The sequence below is a fragment of the Lithobates pipiens genome, unplaced genomic scaffold, assembly GCF_037356315.1.
Source record: "Lithobates pipiens isolate NorthernLeopardFrog02 unplaced genomic scaffold, aLitPip1_a1.2 Scaffold_19, whole genome shotgun sequence".
Taxonomy (NCBI): Eukaryota; Metazoa; Chordata; class Amphibia; order Anura; family Ranidae; genus Lithobates; species Lithobates pipiens.
In genome coordinates this window covers 333,429,685-333,449,275 of record NW_027507764.1, presented here as the reverse complement: position 1 = coordinate 333,449,275, position 19,591 = coordinate 333,429,685, and the positions used below count along the sequence as shown (strand labels likewise).

Genomic DNA, 19,591 nt, shown 5'->3' with positions numbered 1-19,591 from the left:
CTTTAAGTAACACCAGTGCAGATTTGAAATCGGGCTACTCCAGTGCAATTTAAAAGCCTCAGATGAATGCGAATTGCACCTCCGTTTTCATTGCGATTTCATTTAACAGAAGACTACACAATTGACATTGAAATCGGAAAACAGTAGTGCAGTCACAGCAATTTGAACAATGCCATTGCCGACAATGAGGGGTGCAACTTATCATATGACTTGGAACTGTTAAATCGCATGACAAATTGCACTGGTGTGAACGAGGGCTAAACTTTTTTTTTTTTTTTGTTTTTTTACCACTTCACCCCTGGAAGAATCGGCTGCTCAATGACCAGGCCGTTTTTTTTGTGATACGGCAATGCATCGCTTTAACTGACAAGTGCGCTGTCGTGCGACGCTGTACCCAAACAATATTGATGTCCTTTTTTTCCCGCAAATAGAGTTTTTTTCTTTTGGTGGTATTTGATCACCTCCTGCGGGTTTTATTTTTTTGCGCTATAAACCAGAGCAAAAATTTTTTATGCAAAAGTTATAGCGTCTAGAAAATAGGGAATGGCTTTATGGCTTTTTTTTTTTTTCGATCTGCGTTTGTGTGTTCCGCGTAGGACTGCGATATTGCGGCGGATAAATTGGACACTTTTGACACATTTTTGGGACCATTGACAATTATACAGTCATCAGTGCTATAAAAATGCACTGATTACTGTATAAATGTCACTGCTAGGGGGCAATCAAGGGGTTAACCGTGTTCAGGATGCACTTGGCTGAAGACCAAAAATTTATTTTTTTATTTTTTATTAAAACTTGTATTCGACTTTTTAATTAATATCAATTTAAATGAATATGCATTTATTGTCAAACATTATTGGCCCCTTCAGTGCAATAAAAGCTCAAGAAAAATGTATCCCTTTAAATTCTATAGGTCTTCACACTGGTCTATTGTGCTTCCGTTGTGGTGGTAAAAATCCTGCTTGCTGCATTTTTGGTCAGTTAAAAGAAAATGTGCAAAAAACATACCTCCCTGTTCATTGAAAATGCAGCAGGAACACATCATTAACGTGTCATGTTAAGTTTTTGATGTGTTTTTTGTCACGTGACCTATGAAAAACATCAGCACAGTAGATTGTGGTAAAATGGTCTCAATCGCTGCAAATTCGTGGCAAAATCGATTGCGTTTTTGGTGCCATTATCGGCACCTTTTTCTCTTATCAGCCAAATGCCGATAACGCCATTTTGAGCCTAAATGTTTTGGTGCATCTCTACGGTTTTATTTCTGGCTGCCAAGATCAATTACTTTTATTGTTCTGGCCATTTGTATATTTAAACTGCAATTCCTGCTTGAATCTGGGTATATGGTTGTGTTGTGAAAAGTGTGGCATGCAAACCACACTGTGTGATTTGCAAAGACCATAGCATTCAATGGTCAGAAGTACTGCTGGCTTAATTGACCAGTAGCATGACTGGAAACTTTCAAAACACACTGATTATTTTCCCTTTTCTACATTGTTTCACTGTGTGAATAAACTGTTTTTTTTTTTTTTTTTTTTTTTTTTTTACTTGCAGCTTAAGATGCTTAAACGTATCGGCCAATAATTTGGAGATGCTTCCAGCAGCATGTCTATCTGAGGAATCACTGAGCTCGTTGCAAGAGCTTTATGTAACGAACAACAACCTCACTGACAAGTGTGTGCCCTTGCTAACTGGACATCCTCATCTGAAGATTCTGCACATGGCCTTCAATCATCTGCAGACCTTTCCAGCCAGGTTTGCTGTTTTTGATTTTTTTTTTTTTTTTTTTTTGATAGCCCAAATTTTTAGTGTAGGAATGTTTGTGGACCCTTTAGAATTTGCTGCATACCATCATGAAATGCTTCTCCTGCAGGGACTCCTCCTTTTATAAGCCTTTTAGAAGGGTTAATAGCATCAGGTTTTTTCATTTTTCAAATGTTTACTGCACAGGGTTCTGGTAAAAACAAAAATCCTGATAAATGTTAACAAGTCTCCAGAACCTATAACAGATTACAGCATCATCTTCTGGCAAATAGCTCTCTGGGGAGTTGAACTAGACTGCAGCAACCAGAATCTTAAACAGCAGTGCATGGCAGCCAGTCCACTTCTACCTTTAATTTTTAAAGCTTAGCTGAACATGAAGCTGATTGGTTACTATGCACAACTGAAGCTAGATTGTATCTGCTCCAGTTTTAGTAAATTCACACAAATACCTTACAGTAGATTTCAACACTATTCTGTTACTACTTTACACTTTTGGTGCATTCAAATTTTTACAAAACTTCCTACTGTTTAGCATCACTTCTGGGCTGATTTTTCCTGGATAGAATTATCTAATGTATGGTGCAGAGTTTTCTTAGCTGTCACGATCTGGTCAAGAATACATTTTAGCAGATTGAATTAGGGGAATAATGTATATTTTGGAAAGGCAGATGATTACTCCTATCCAGTAATGGAAACTTTTAGGACAGTGCCACAGCAAGTGGATGGGTTCTGCTTTCCCACCATATCTAGCTCAAATGAATACAAGGTTCAGCAGCGGTCAATTTAGGGGAGGTATTTTGTAACATCTATTGGTCCCAAGTCGACTACATTGAGCTTCGATTTGGATGTGTAACACACATTCCTATATTATTACCTACTCCTCTATTGATTTAATAAAAAAATAATAAATTCTCAAACTATGAAACTAATAGTAATAGGTTTGTCAGACAAAATCCAAATTTCTGTCTTAAATTCTTATTTTTTTTTTTTTTTCTTTCCTTAACTTTACACAGCAAAATGGCCAAACTGGAAGAGCTGGAGGAGATTGATATCAGTGGAAACAAGCTGAAAGCCATACCAACCACCATTATGAACTGCAGACGTATGCACACTGTCATCGCCCACTCCAACTGCATAGAAGTCTTCCCTGAAGTTATGCAGCTTTCAGAGATCAAGGTCAGTGAAGTTCATCACACTTATAGTGTCAGTCTCCAAATAGCCAATACTTTGCAGTTTCAGAATTGTAGTTTAACAGATGCAATCAGCTGCATGAAGCAAAATACTAATGTTTGTGTTCTTCTTTGTACTATAAAAACAATGCCACGGGCATATCTGTCTTTTTTTAAAGATTAGAATGAGGGATACAGAGCTTTGCTAATATTAGAATTAAAGTTGCAAAACAGGAGCTGTGTATGCCAAATCACATTTCCTCTCAAGGAGTCAAGTTATTAACCCCTTAACGCAAATATGCAGCCTTCAGTTTCAAGGGGGTTGTACTGAGGTGATGCAGACAGTCTGCTTTCTTGTAATAACTGATGCAGCTAAACAGACACTGCTGTTATTACTAGCAGTGGACAGGGACTCCCCCAGCTCCCCCCCCCCTTTCCACTGCGGTTCACCCTCTCCCGTCCCATCGGCTGGCCAGAGACATGAACAATGCCGGAATCCGCTTTGATCAGGTCTCAGATCTAGTAACCCAGAAGCAGTGTCATGACATCACTTCCGGTTTACTGAAGATTTTAAGTGTGCCAAATATAAGAAATTGACAGTATTCAAAACAGCCATTAGGAATGCTTTTAAGTGCAAAGGAGGAATTTGGGGTCTTATGGACCTCAGATCCCTCCATAAAGAGTACCTGTCACTGCCTATTACTGTCAATGGATGTTTTGTTAAAAACATTAAAGGGACAGTGTAAAAAAAAAAAAAAAAAAAAAATTGAAAGCACTCCTTCCCTCCGTGCTCGCACACAGAAGTGAGCACATACATAAGTCACACAAATGTAAACCATGTTCAAACCACACGTGAGGTTTGGCCACGATAGAGAGAGCAATAATTCTAGTGCAAGACCACCACCCCTGTAAATCTAAACCGGAAACCTGTAGACATTTTTAAAGTGTTGCTGTAACCTAAAATATTGCAACAATTGTCATTTTATTCTCTAGGTTCTCTGCTAAAATATATATGAATGTTTGGGGGTCATTTTCTAACAAAAATATTGGTTTTAACTTGTAAGCAAAAAGTGCCAGAAAAAGGCTTAGACATGAAGGGGTTAAAATGGTAAAGTGTGTCACCAGCACACAAAATCTCTAGAATAGGTCCAAAGCTTTATTCAACAATCACATCTTAATTACAGAAGCAATGTTTTCCAGCCGGTGGTCACTGCAGCATCCCTTTACATTTACAGCCATAATAAGTTAATAAAATGGACACCAGAGAAAAATAACGGAGGAGCACTCTGATTATGGTCCATTTTGTAACTGTTGGTTGTAATCTCGCATTACTAATATTCAGTTTTTTTAAAATGTCATATTTGAAGAATGGAATTTCCCTCCCTGCAAGAAAAAAAAAATATACAAATCTACATCTGTTATAAATAAATTTAACTGTGCACATGTGGTGCAATTTACCGTGGATGATGCACAGTGTACTAACGGGTTACCTGCGCTTTGCCATAGACTTCTATTGTATTGGACAGTTTTGGTGCGTGTTATGAAAACTCACTAAAACCACCCGATGCAATGGAAGACTATGGTAAAGCGCTGGTCACCTACATGAAACCCGCAGGTACACGCTGCACCCACAGTGCAGAAAAAGTGCATCGCATCTGTGTGAATGTGTTTTCTCCTGTAAAAAGTTCATCCATTTTGGAGAAAAATATTTCAGTTCCTGTAACTAGTATAGTGCTTGCAATGTCCACGCTTCTATGGTCTTGTCAAGTACAACCCCTGGAAAAAAGTATGGCATCACCACTTTAGGAGAATGTTTATTCGATTGTGTAGAAAAAAAATAACAGATATTAAAACTATTTTCATTTAACAGTCCAACCTTCTGGCCTAAAGTGATTGTAAAGGTTTTTTTTTTTTTTTTTTTAAATAACAAACATATCATACTTGCCTCCGCTGTGCAGCTAGTTTTGCACAGACTGGCCCTGAACCTAGTCTTCTGGGGTCCCCCAGCGGCCCTTGCGGCTCCTCCCCACATCAGATAACCCCCTAGGTTACCTTGCGGGCCCGCTCGCGAGTCCAGCATTCTGTGTCCATGGCCCCCGGCGCCCGTGTCATTGGATTTGATTGACAGCATCAGGAGCCAATGGCTACACTGCTATCCAATCAAGAGCCGAGAACCCGAGACAGTGAGACAGCACGTCCCCGTCAGGTCAAGTTCCAGGCCTCAGGTAAGTAAAATTGGGTGGCGGGGGCTTGGGGGTCAGTCACTGCCAGGTGTTTTTTCACCTTAATGCATAGCATGCATTAAGGTGAAACAACACAAGGGTTTACAACCCATTTAAAGACATAAAAAATAAAGCAAAACTGTAGTCAATTGCAACTGTTTTTGCAGATCAAGCAAAGAAAAAATATGGAATCACTAAATTCTGAGGAAAATATTATGGAATCACTGTGTACTTTGCAGTTCTAAAACAAACATCTGCATCTGTACATCTGCTAATTAATCTGCAGTTAGAGTGCTTGCACACCTTGGTGAGCTGTTGCACCAAACTGACATGAATCATGGCTCCAATATGAGAGTTAGTTGAAACAAAGAGGATTATAAAACTTCTGCTGTTGATTATTCCCGGTCAGCTTTGTCTAAAATCTGGACCAAGTACAAATGGGAAGGTTGTTAAAAGACCTGGGATTTACATACAAAAAAGCCAAAGGAAAACCATCATTAACACCTAAATAAATAAATAAAAAGTTACAGCGGGCTAAAGAAAAGTAATCCATGGACTGTGGATAACTGGCTGAAATTGATATGCAGGGATGAATCACAACTCTCCATTGTAACAGCACCAATCAAAAAAGTTCCAGCATCATTACCCTGCCCAATGCAAAGTATGACAACTGCCTGAAGAAAACATGCAGATTTCCACAATCATTGACAATATGAGGTTGTATGTCAGATAAAAGAAACGGGGACATGACAGTCATTAAATATTCAATAAATGCACAAGTTTCTATTGAGATTGTGGACACCCTTGTTATTACATTAATTGAAAGGATGTTTGGTGGTGATGACATTATTTTTCAGGATGATAATGTGTCTTGCCATAGGGCAAAACCCGTTAAAACTTTCATTCAAGAAAGACATATGTCAATGGCATGGCCTGCAAATAGTCCGGACCTCAATTCAGTTGAAAATCTATGATGGCAAGATAAAGAAAATGGTCCATGACAAGGCTCCAACCAGAAAAGTTGATCTGGCAACTGCAGTAAAAGAACATTGGAGCTGGATTGATGAAGAATACGGTGTGTTGATAGCGTGAATTCTGAGGCATGGATTTAACTGTTATACAAGCCAGAGGTGGTGCAACAAAGTACTAGTGGTGAACTGTTTGTTTTTTCCATGATTCCTCAATATTCCTCAGAATTTTGTGATTCGGAAATTTTTTTTTCTCTGCTTGCTCTTCAAAACAGTTGCAATTGACTACAATTTTCTTTCTTTTGTAAATGTTTCTTAAAGCCAGAATGTTGGATTGTTAAATGAAAATCGTTTTTTGAGGCATGTCTAATTAGTTTTTTTTTTCTACACAATTAACCACTTGCCATCCCTGCTATAGTGGCATGATGGTCACAGCGTGGACCTGAACTTCCAGGAGGTCATATGACTGCCTCCCTTCTGCACACTCCCTGCGCACGTGGTGCACGCTGTCATCACCGAGTCAATGAGTCTTGGGTGATCACAGATCCGAGTAAGGGGCTGTTCCCGGCCCCTTACCACATGATCAGCTGTCAGCCAATGACAGCTGATCACAGGATGTAAACAAAAGCTTGGTAATCTTTTTTTTTTTTTTTTTTTTTTTCCTCACGCTGACCGTTTGAGGAGGAAAAAAAACTGACCACTGGCTGATCTGCAAGGGACATCGTCTGTGCCCACCAATGGTGCCAATCAGTGCCACCTAGCAGTGCTGCCTATCAGTAGAACCGATCAGTGCCCATTGCCACCCATTAGTGCCCATCACTGCCACCTATCGGTGCCGATCAGTGCCATCTCATCAGTGTACATCAATGAAGGAGAAAAATTAACCGTTTGCAAAATTTTATAATAAAATCAAATGCGTTTTTTAAATTCAGTTTTTTTTAACAAAAAATAAAAACGCAGAGGTGATCAAATAACACCAAAAGAAAGCTCTATTTGTGGGAAAAGATAAAAATGTAATTTGAGTACAGTGTAGCATGACCGCGCAATTTTCATTCAAGGTGCATTAGGGCTGAAAGCTGAAAATTGACCTGGGCAGGAGGATGGTTTAGGCACCCAGTAAGCAAGTAATTGAACATTTTTCAAGATTGGTGATTCCATACTTTTGACACATGCACCTGGCTTCCAGGTCTTTGTAAAGTAAGTCACATTCACCTAGTTGAAGTCTGGTCTGAGGTCAGAGAATAAGGAATCTGCCTGTGTACCTGTGCCAAGCTGAAGATATGAACTACCATTGTTCCCTATAGCCAGGATATGCAAGATTTAAAGAGCAGCAGGGAATGCAATACATGATGCAAAAAATGTGATGTTTCTTTGTCTTGATCATACAGTAGAGGACACAGGCTGGATATTCATAGACCCTGGGTTATACTGTATACTAGTCCATTTTAGTTGGCATAAGTTTGCTGGACCTTGATAAGGAACTAGCGACATTGGCAGGTAAGACAGATTTACCCTGTACTGGACCGATCTGTAACCTCACTTTTTACAGGTTTCTACAATGGTATTTGTTCTACGATAAAATTATAAGGAAAAAGGGAATTGTCTTTTTCTAATATCTCATGCTTGGATCCAAAGATCTAAGACTTCTCTCAATGAGATTCCCTGAAAGTTGTGGGCCTCAAGTCATTTGAGGCCTTCACTGAATTCCATTCAAGGCTTCTCCATTGCAAAAACTTGTTGGCCTGGAACAGGCACACTTTTTCTCTTGACCTCCCTATGCTCCTCTCCAACCAAGCAAGGGAACCCTCTAGCTTGGTGGATTTCTGATCCAGCTTTGACAATTGGGAAGACATTTGTACCCCACCTATGGAGGGTGAAGACAACAGATGTCTTCCTCACAGCAAAGCTCACTGTCAGCATCCTGGAACTCAAAGCAATAAAGGTAGCTCTGAATCACTGGACTTTTCTTGGTGTCACTTGATCAAGGTATATTCAGACAATGCCCCAGCAGCCTTCATGGCAGCAAGCCTGATTCACTTATGGGTGGAGAAACACTGTCCAGCCCTCCCTGCTCTTTACATCTCAACAGTGGATAATTGGAAGGTGGATTAACTCAGCCGTCGCTCCTAAACCAAGGGGAATGGGTCTTTCACCCTGACACCTTCCATCTCCTGTGTCAGAAATGGCGATCTCGAGATGTGGACTTCCTGGCCTTCAGGTAAAGGTTACCCCTGTTTGTAGCCAGACCAAGGATCCTCTAACACTGATATTGGTTGCTCTGAAAACTCCCTGGAGCCCGTTCTAGTTCAAATGCCTTTTCTTCATTCCAAATTTTGGCTCTGCAAAATAGAGCAAGAGAAAAAAAATATTTCTAGTTGCAACAAACTGGCCCAAGTAAAACTGGTACACACATATTCAAACTTCTAGGAACCTCCAAACAGGCAAAAACTTCTGTCTCGGCTCTCCTGTTCCAACTTGCTTCTCGGTCCTTATTGTTAATGACATGACTGTTGAAACTTAGGTCTTGATTGACAGGGATGTCTATTTGGTTTCGTCATTTTCACGTTGTTCAAAGCCACCAAAGCTGCTTCCAGAATAGAAAGCCTTCTTTGCCAGGAGTGAACACAGGCACTTCAATCCCAAAGTACATTCTGTGCCTTGTATTCTGGCCTTCCTACAGGAACTGACCAGAATTTGGCCTTCAGTACTCTTAAGAAACAGGTTTTGGCCTTGTCCATTTTGTTTGAAAAACCTGTGGCTTAATTTTCCCTTGTTAAAAAAATAAAAAAAAGCCTTTATTTGGGTGTTTCTCAACTAGACCACCCTTACATCACCATGTTCTTCCTTGGGATCATTAATTGGTTCTCTGCCCTGCAGGAGCTACGCTTTGAACTAATCGGGAAACTTTATTTTTGGGTTATCTTTCCTACAAAGTGGCTGCCTTAGTGATGCCTCTGAAATAGCAGCCCTCTTTTTAAGGAGCCATTCCTGATCCTTCACAAAGACGAATATCACAGCAGGGAAGATTCCCTCATCCTTTTAAATTTGTGGATTAGGGAATTGGGTCAGTTTTTGTTCATTTTTTTTTTTGTTCAACCCACTGGTTGAAAAATACTGACTTGTCTATGGGCTGCTTAAGAGAGGCAGAGTCTCTTGTCAGGGCCTTGCAAAAGATATCCTGCTTCAAAGGCCAATTTTACCATCTCAAGAGCTTACACTCAAAATGAAGACACACCTGCAGCATCAGATCGGTAGGTGTTTACAGGGCATTCAGACATTAAGCCTGCTTCCCTGCTTTTCGAGGCTTCTTCCTGTTCTTTGGTTCATACCTTTTTCCAAATTCTACCAGGTGGATGTTGAAGCTTCTGCAGAAGTTTTTGGCCACAGGGTAGCACTTTAAGTTGGGTCTGTTGACCTGTGTTATTGTTGGGCCTGTTGGCACAGTTCTGTTTTACCTTGTTGCTTATTCATTGTTTAGAGATGTCACAGGGTTTATGAATATCCAGCCTGTGTCTTGCACAGTACGATAAAGATAAAAATTTGACTTGCCTGTACATTTTGTATCTTGGGGTACAGTGCACAAAACTGTTCCTCTCTGTTCCTATTTTACTCTGCATTGCTTGCTACAAAACGCTCAGTGGGGTAAGGTTATAGGCATACAGCTTTGCCAGTGCCCAGTCACCTGAAGATCACATTATCTAACCCAATGTCTGTATGTATCCAGCCTGTGTACTGTACTCCAAAATGTGAAATTTACAGCTAAGTCCAAATGCAATTTTTTTTTTCGTTCAGGACTCCATCATTCTTTGTTCAAGGTCAGCGCTATGTTCCTTTTCCATAATATAAGCAAAAGGTTAATATTTTATCAATGGGGGTGGTATTCATGCGAATGGAGCCCTTCGTCTGAGTGCCATGTTCCTGTGCCCAGGTAGTGAAAGGTGTTCCTTCAGCTGTCCTGCAAGAATCAATGACTGTCTGAGAGATGCAGTGTCTGTACGAATCGTCCCACATTAAAGTGGTTGTAAACCCTGTTACACCGCTTTTACCTACAGGTAAGCCTAAAATAAAGCTTACCTGCAGGTTACTGTGAATATCTCCTTAGCTTGCACAGTTTAGGAGATATTTACTGTATTCGCATGTGCTGTCGTCATCGGCACATGCAAACTGAAGAAACGGCCCGCTCATGCCGTTTCTTCAGTAGCCATGCAGTTGACCGCAAACCTGGAAATAACTCCGGGAGACATGTCGCCCGTCACAGCGGTGTGCGGGAACCTCTACAGTAGCTTCGATCTAAGGTAAGTATTTCATAATGTGCTAGTATGCGTTGCAGAGGAGGGATGGGGAGCAGCCATCTCAGTCTCTGTGGCTCCCTGAGAGGCTGAGACGGGTATCAGTTGAGGCAGCTGGCGGATCCAGACTTTGTCATGACATGGTGCCTGGACTGATTCCAGTGACGTAGGCAGAGAGCGGACTTCAGACTGCTCTATGCTGAAAATGGGTCACAGGAGTGTGAAACAAATTGCACTCCTATAACCCATAGGAGAAGCCTAGCCAAACAAGCTAAGGCTGGACTTCTCCTTTTAACCACTTATGCCCCAGACCATTTTGCTGGCCAAAGACCAGGGCACTTTTTGCGATTCGGCACTGCGCCGCTATAGCTGACAATTGCGCAGTCGTGCGACGTGGCTCCCAAACAAAATTGACGTCCCCCCCACCCCCCAAATAGAGCTTTTTTTTGGTGGTATTTGATCACTCCTGTGTTTATTTTTTTGTTTTTTTGTTTTTTGCGCTATAAACAAAAAAGCTACAATTTTGAAAGTGCATTATTTTGTACATTTTGCTATAATATCCCCCAAAAATATATAAAAATCATTTTTTCCTCAGTTTAGGCCGATACGTATTCTTCTACATATTTTTGGTAAAAAAAATCGCAATAAGCGTTTGGCTTGCGCAAAAGTTATATTGTTTACAAAATAAGGGATAGTTTTATAAATATTTTTTTTACTAGTAGTGGCGGTGATCAGCGAAAATTATTTTTTATATATATAGATATATATATCTATCTATCTATCTATCTATCATGACTGCGACATTATGGTGGACACGTCGGACATTTTTGACAAATTTTTTGGGACCATTGTCATTTATACAGCAATCAGTGCTATACAAATACATTGATTCCTGTGTAAATTATACTGGCAGTGAAGAGGCTAAGTGTGTCCTTGGAGGGATTCTAACTTGGGGTGGGGGTTTTGGTAAACCTTAACATAAAAAAAAAAAAATGTATAATTAGTTTACCAGTGCTTCAATATGGTTCCGTCAATATTTTTTTTATTTTTTTCAGACAGAACATTATTAGTAAGTGCCAAAAAAACTTGCTGTGCTTGCTAGAAATGCAGTGTCCCTGTCACTTTCTGTGAGCACAAACCACCTTGTATAAACTACCAATCACATCACCCTCTAAAGTTAGGAAGTCCAGCATGGATGCCATCTATGGATCTCTCCATAGATGCAGTAGATATGTGAATGTAGCTTGGGGACAGGAAGTAGACTTTGAACATGTCTGCCTTTTGTTATTTCTCTTGTGTAAGCCACTAATCCTTCCACTCTGCATGTAACAGATGAACAATGTTTTTGCTTCCAGTTTATTTCATAGGAGGTTATGAGGATGCTGCATTTCTTGCAAGTTCAACAGATATTTGTACTTGCTAAAAAAGTTCTTGGCCTGATAACTTAAACTAATGTAGCCACCACATTTAAAGACTGATGAGCTGCAATACGACATTTTTGATCTTGCGTTTGGTTTATACAAGTCCTGTTTTAGGTCTCATGCACGTTTATATGCTGTGAAATCCACAGTGACTTCCCCTCCTTTGAAGCTGCATACAGCTGCCAGTAAGAGTGAATGACACTGGAGCCGCATATCAGCCATACTTGTGTAAATGATGCCTGCTTCTGCATCCGCATTTGGGGCCCACTCACCTCAAACCGTGGTGCAGAAAAAACTTGTTCCATGCATGTTTCAGCACCTAATATGAACTCGCTGCCCTTATGAGAGCACACATGGGCCAATGAATTGTCACCCTAAAGGCATCTTGCAAACATTGTGCATGTCTGTCACCCAAATTGCATAGTGCCACATTATCTTGGTTTGGTGCGGCATGTTCTGAAAAAGTAGTGCCTGCATTACTACTTTAGTTTTCCAGTAAGTTTTGCAGCCTATTCAAATACATGGGCTGTCAAAACTGGAGCACGTGCTTTGAGGTGAACTGGCCCTTACCCTTGCACCACTTTGAGTTTGAGGAAACGCACCTTATACGCATAAACGCCCATGCAGAAGCGGTTGCCATTAACACTAGTACATCTGCGTATAATATTTTACTTGTATTGATGGATGTAGCATCTGCAGAAATATTATTTTTAGTACATACTAGAAGATTTTACAGCATGTATGTGGTGTGAGGCCTTAAGGAAATTCTAGAAAACTTGACCTGTCTATTGTACTTGCTGAAATATACACGGTTATAAAATGTGCATCTATGTGCACATTAGATTGCAAGCCACTGAACCCAAATAGGGAAATAATATTTTTTTTTTTACTGTTACATAAAAAATGGTTTTCAGGGAAATATTAAAATAACACTACTCTTTAGGGCTCATGCACAAGGAGGGTGAGAGGTGCAAAAAAGCTGTAGCATAAAATACCGCTGTTTTTTGTGCATGGTGAGCTGCAGGTGATGTATACAGCCAGCCATACAAGTGAGTAACTGTATGCGGGTGAACATCTATGCTTTATTGCATTGTCACTTGCGAAAGAGGCATTTCCTGAACACAGAACTTTCACTTTTGGAAATGTCATACGTGCATGCAAATGCAGATACAAGAAAGCATATGCATATACCTGAGTACAAACAGCCATGCACTTCTGTGGCCAAGAGTTTGCACCACCCACAGCTCCTTGGACGTGTAAAACCACCAGGTTTTTTACACTTATTTATTTATTTTTATTTATTTCAGTTACTTATATAGCGCTGTCAGTTTATGCAGCGCTTTAAATATACATTGTAAATTCACTTCAGTCCCTGCTCTCAAGGAGCTTACAATCTAAGCTGCCTAACTCACATTCATACATATACTAGGGCCAATTTAGACCGGATCCAATTAACCTACCAGCCTGTCTTTAGAGTGTGGGAGGAAACCAGAGTACCCGGAGGAAACCCACGCAGGCACAGGGAGAACATGCAAACTCCAGGCAGATGGTGTCGTGGCTGGAATTTGAACCAGCGACCCCCTTTTTGCTGCTAGGTTAGAGTGCTAACCACTACACCACTGTGCTGCCCACTTGAGCTCATTTGCACTTCTTACCATGCATGAGCCCTTAATGTTGCCTTTACAGACTGATACGTTGCAATTTCCTGGTATGACAGTTCATGACCACTTATGTAGTAAGACTTGCTGACCTACATAATTTTATAATCGAAGATGGCTAATTTAAACTTTCTTTTTCAACACGTCTCAGTGTGTGGACTTGAGCTGCAATGAACTGAGTGAAATTACATTGCCTGAAACGCTCCCTCCCAAGCTACAAGAACTGGACTTGACTGGCAATGCACGGCTGCTGTTGGACCATAAAACCCTGGAGCTGCTTAAGTGAGTGGCCTTTGCTTTGTCATGTGATTTTCCACTTCATATTGCACCATATGACGATACATTAGGGAAAAGCATACAATACAGCTGGGGGCAAACAATACTTTTACTAGGAAAGACTGTATGGCATAATTGAACAGTTGTTATGTAATGATACCTGGAACTCAATGTGAACTGAACAGACAAGTCTAATGTTGCTTTTCGCCCTTCAGTGCCTTTCCTGAGGACAAATTGCATAAGTGGTAATTTTTCTTTTAACCTATTTGGGGGAAAATGCTGAATGTTGTATCTAGCAGTATTGTATGTCTACATTGTATTTTGATTACTAAATATCCTCCAAGCCAGCCTGCAATTTATTTTAAATATGTTGAAACACTGCCTTAGAGCAGGCAGCACAAGAGATGCATTACGGTAGTTGGCCAAAAAAAAAAAAACCCTTTTGTATGCCTCTGAAATTTGTTCTTTAGTATCTAGATAGACTTTAAGATTAAAACATTACCTTTAATAAGTGATTCCAACATTGAATGGGTGCACATACATTTTCTAGTTATTAACGGCTGACATTTTTTGTTTATCCATTTAGGCTGTATTGATAGATTCACTTTAACCCAGGTAGTCATCTTGTCACTTTGGGGCTTGCTTATCGCATTGTCACAGTGAATAATGTACGCATGCATGTGGATGTTAGTAATCACTGTAATGATCGCCACTAGCATTCAGGTCCCAAGCACAGCGGCTGCCGTGTTGCTTAGTCGGCATAGGAGGTCTCTCACTCAGCACAGACACCATTTAGAGAACACTTTGCATTTTCCTAAGGCAGTGTTTTTTTGTTTGTTTTTTTTTTTTTTTTTTTTTTTTTTGTTTTATCCATTTTCAGTTGTGGCACCCTTTAAAATTCTACACAATCTTGAGGCACCCCATTCAAAAATTTAAAATACTGAACTAATAATTTTACACATTGCAGCAGCATCCATACACATAGGACATCACATATTTATAGGTGATTTATTCTTACAAAGCAATACACATTTGCATAATGATATGGACTAGTATTGCAGTATTTCTCTTCATCCTAAGGCAATTTGTAGGCATTTTTTTCAAGGTACCCCTGGAGAACCATAACTCTGATTGAAAAAGGCTGACATAAGGAATACAAAACCTTCCCTGCTTTGATGAAGAGGGGAGATGACATCACAATCTCCACCTATCAGAGAACGCTTTGCATTCATAAGAAAATGTTGTCTGGTGACCGTGCAGAGCGAGCGACCCCCTGTATTCACTATGCAACAGGGCAGCCACTCGGCACAGAACCTGTAAGCTAGCAGTGATCACTGTAGTAATGGAGCCTACTACAGTAATCTCCAGCGTCCACAGGGATCAGCCAGGAATGGCATATCCATGCTTTCTCAAGAACGACAAATGCAACTATACAAAAGTATTAAAACTTCATCTTTAGAGGAAAGAAGACGGTGGCTGCTGACCTCATTTTAAATGCTAGCTGCCTTCTGTTTCTGCATTCTGCGTCTAACCTAGAATATGGTTACTGTACATGAAGACTAAATTTAGAAGTCTAATATTCATATACTGTATTTTCCTTTACAAATGACCCTGTAAGGAAATTTTTTTTAGCATGACAGCCATGCAGCTTGTAGTATATCGAAAGGAGAGGACACCAGTTGCCGTCTACATATTCTCTCTAAGGGTTCCTTTAGCTCTTTAAACTATTAGACCAGGCATCGGTAAAGGTGAGGAAGGTACACCTACCAGTCCACTAAAATTTGACATGACTTGAACCTGAATGTTGGGTCACATGGCCTATTACAAGGCTGCATGGTGCCAAACCACCACAAAATCTAAAATAAATGAATATATTCCTATATAAAGTGCTCTTCAAAGAAAAGTCCACATCTGAAAGTGTCAGAGAAAAAGTCCATGAGTGCTCTTGTGAATTCAACATCCATGCTTTAAATGGTGCTCTCTCCCACAAAGAAATTGTACACCTCTTACCAGAAGGAATGGATCCCAGATGATGCGGATCACACACGCTTTGTTACAATTAGAAATCGGCTGTGATGTTCCTCAAAACTGCAGTAGGAACGCTCCCTCTTAGTGAGATATAGATATAACCTGGCTACAAGATTTTCTCGTATGTTCCTGGTTCCACTGATCATCCTGTTACACGTGCTCTCCGGCACAAAGATTTCAAGAAGGTTGAGAATTCATAGTGCAGTATGTAAAAACTAACATTTATTTGAATATATTGCATATATTGCACTTACAAGAAATCAAACTAAAAAGGCAGATAAGACAAACACAGCCGTGTCTCTCATCCTGCTGTCTGGTGCGTGGTGACACCACAGAATAAAGCTCCACCCGACGTGTTTCCCCATAAGAGGCTTCACCTCTGTCGATGCCTCTTACAGGGACAGGCATTGGGTGGAGCTTTACTCTGTGACGTTACCACACACCAGCCTGCAGGATGGGGTCCGTGGCTGTGTTATCTGCCTTTTTACGTTTGGTTTCTTGTAAGTGCAATATGATATTTTAAATGTCTGTTTTTACATACTGCACTATGAAGTCTCTCCCTTCTTGAAATCTTTGTGCCGGAGAGCACGTGTAACAGCATGATCGGTGAAACCATGAACATATATCTTTTATACAGTTAATAGCCATCTCTCACTATGAGGGAGCACTCCTTACCAGAGTTTTGAAGTGTAACATCACAGCTGAATTCTAATTGTAACAAATCGTGTGTGATCCCCCATCATCTGGGATCCATTCCTTTTGGTAAGTGGCAAATAATTCCTTTCTTGTGGGAGAGAGCACTATTTAAAGCACAGATGTGAACTCGCAATAAGAGCACTTATGGACTTTTTTTTTTTTTTTTTTTTTTCTCTTTGACACTTTCAGATGTGGAATTTTTTTTGAAGAGCACTTTATATAGCAATATATTCATTTACATAGGTTGCGCACTCATTTTTTGGTGTTTATGTCTTAAAGCCTAACTCCAGGTTTCGTTTAACATCAAATAGTTAATTTGAACCAAGCTAGTCCAAAGGAACTATTTCCTTTGCTACTGCATGCGCCTGCTCTGAGCACTGTATATGTAGCATCAGCTACATAAAATAAAATATATAGAGCTGTGTTCAGCGACGGCACTGGGAATTTCAGTCCCGTTCCATAACAAAATTAAGTCTTGTTGGGTGCTACTCAGCCATTCACAGAAAACTTTGTTTTTATGAATGAATTACAAGGCTTCCTTGGCTGAATCGGGAAAGGTGGATGAATGTCTTTGTCTCAGCCAATCGGAGGAGGCTTTGTATTCATTCATTCATAAAATACAAAGGTTCCTGTGAATGGCAGATCAGCGCTCAATCTGTTTTGTTGCGGGAATATGACATCTGACATCTTTGTCCTGCTGCTGGAACACAGAGCTGTATACTTTACGTAGCAGTTTATACGGAGCTTTACAGAAGGCGCATATATTCAAGAAGGAAATGGTTTGTTTGGACCATCGTGATCCAAGTGAAATATTTAAAGTTAAAATAAGTCCTGTAGTTAGGCTTTAAAAAAAGCCTTTGTAAACGGTTCTCATTTACAGACAGGCTCTTTGATCCGTTGCATTTTCTGTTTGCTTTTCCATTACAAGTGAAGGGGTTAATTATCCCAACTGCATGTAACCTTTTATTTACCTGTTGAACTAGTCAGTGAGGCAATCCCTTGTTGAAAGTTTCCTCAGCAGCAGTCATTAAAGGTCACCTTGGTGGAATTTTTTAACTGGTCACAGGACTCTTCTGTTATGAGTTCTTCTTTATGCAGTGCCTGACTGACACAGCAAAACTGAATTGGTGTTATGTAAATTACAGTGTATATAAAAAAAAGTCTACACAACTCAGTTAAAATGTCAAGTTTCTGTGATTTAAAAAATATAGACAAAGGTAAATCATTTCAGAACTTTTTCCACCTTTTAACGTGACCTATAAACTGTACAACTTGGTTGAACAACAAACAACACTTTTAGAGCCGGTTCACACAGAGGCAACACTACTTCCAGCTTGACTTTTGGAGGCAACTTGAACACGACTTGAGTATGAATCGGTGCAACTTGGAGCGACTTCAACACGACTTGGGGAGACTTGCAACACAAATTGAAGTCGCCTGCCGGCTAGCCGACTTTGGCCGTGGCCAATCACAGAATAATCAGCTCTCGAGGGAGAACTCCATGCCAAATTTTAAGGTCTTAGGTCTGGTATGGATTTTAAAGGGAATGCCCCTTCACCGAAAAAACGGCATGGGGGGTCCCCCAAAATCCATACCAGACCCTTATCTGAGCACGCAGCACGGTCAGGAAAGGGGGTGGGGACAAACGAGAGTGCCCCCCTCCCCCCGGATCATACCAGGCCACATGCCCTCAACATGGGGAGTGGGTGCTTTGGGGAATGGGGGGCCTTGTGGCCCCCCACCCCAAAGCACCTTTTCCCCATGTTGAGGCGGACAAGGGCCTCTTCCCGACAACCCTGGCCATTGGTTGTCGGGGTCTGTGGGCGAGGGTCTTATAGTTTTTTTTGTTTTGTTTTTTGACGCTTTTTTTCCCCCAGGTGAATGGGTAGGGGTACGATGTACCCCATACTCATTCACATAGGGTAGGGGGCAGGGATCTGGGGGCCCCCTTATTAAAGGGGTCTCCTGGATTCCGATAAGCCCCCCGCAAACCCTGACAACCAACGGTCAGGGTTGTCGGGAAGAGGCCCTTGTCCTCATCAACATGGGGACAGGGTGCTTTGGGGTGGGGGGGCTGCAGGGTGCCCCGCTTCCCCAAAGCACCCACCTCCCCATTTTGAAGGCATGCGGCCTGGTACTGTTCAGGAGGAGGGGGGCTGCTCGCTCATCCTCACCGCCTTTCCTGACCGGCCAGGCTGCGTGCTCGGATAAGGGTCTGGTATGGATTCTGGGGGGACACCCACGCCGTTTTCTCAAGGTATGGGGGGGTTCCCCTTAAAATCCATACCAGACCTGGAGGGGGGAACCCATGCTGGTTTTTAATATTAGAAAGGCGACATTGTCGCTTCCATATAGATGGAGATCCGACTTGGAGGCGACTTCCATTGAAATCAATGGTTACAAGTCGCCTAGAAGTCGGATTGAAGTCGTACAGGAACCTTTTTTGAAGTCAGAGCGACATTAAGACAGCTCCATTCACTAGCATTGATTTTCTCAACAGCGCGACTTGGGGCAACCTGAAGTCAGATCCCCGGTTGCCCCTGTGTGAACCGGCTCTTAGGTGGAGGGAAGTAAACATAAAGTATGGTTGCATTAGTGTGCACACCTTAACCACTTCAGCCCCAGAAGAATTTACCCCATTAACCACTTCATTGGCTTGATTTGGCTGCTTAGTGACCAGGCCGGTTTTTGCATTTTGCGATACAGCACTGCGTCGCTTTAACTGACAATTGCGTGGAACTTTGTACTCGAACAAACAAAATTGTCCTTTCTTTTGGTGGTATTTAATCATCTCTGCGGTGGTTCTTTTTTGCGCTATAAACAAAAAAAGCGACAATTGACCGACACATTGCTCCATTATTCAGAATCATAGGGTTATATCGCCCCCTACAGGAGTAGGACACTAGACAGAAAAAAAAGACTTGGCTATGCCTATGAGCAGTCCTAGGTGATTTACACCCCTCTCTCTGCTACAGGCCTTCAGTTGTTTGTTTTTTTTGTTTTTCTTCTGAAAAGTCAGGGGTTTCTTTTTTTGCTTTTTAAACCTTTTTTTGTGAGAAGCCTTGGTCAGCACCTCCTGTGCAGGGCTTCAGTCAAAGTC

At 41.1% G+C, this 19,591-nt stretch overlaps 1 protein-coding gene across 1 annotated transcript in view; it reads left to right on the top strand.

Annotated features, from left to right (window-relative positions):
• The window catches only part of PHLPP1 (PH domain and leucine rich repeat protein phosphatase 1), a 241,871-nt gene that overhangs the window by 183,411 nt on the left and 38,869 nt on the right, over positions 1 to 19,591 (top strand). The window contains exons 11-13 of the mRNA XM_077492065.1: positions 1,555 to 1,755; positions 2,778 to 2,940; positions 13,643 to 13,773. Coding sequence (XP_077348191.1) covers positions 1,555 to 1,755; positions 2,778 to 2,940; positions 13,643 to 13,773 — 495 coding nt within the window. The remainder of the gene's footprint in view (positions 1 to 1,554; positions 1,756 to 2,777; positions 2,941 to 13,642; positions 13,774 to 19,591) is intronic.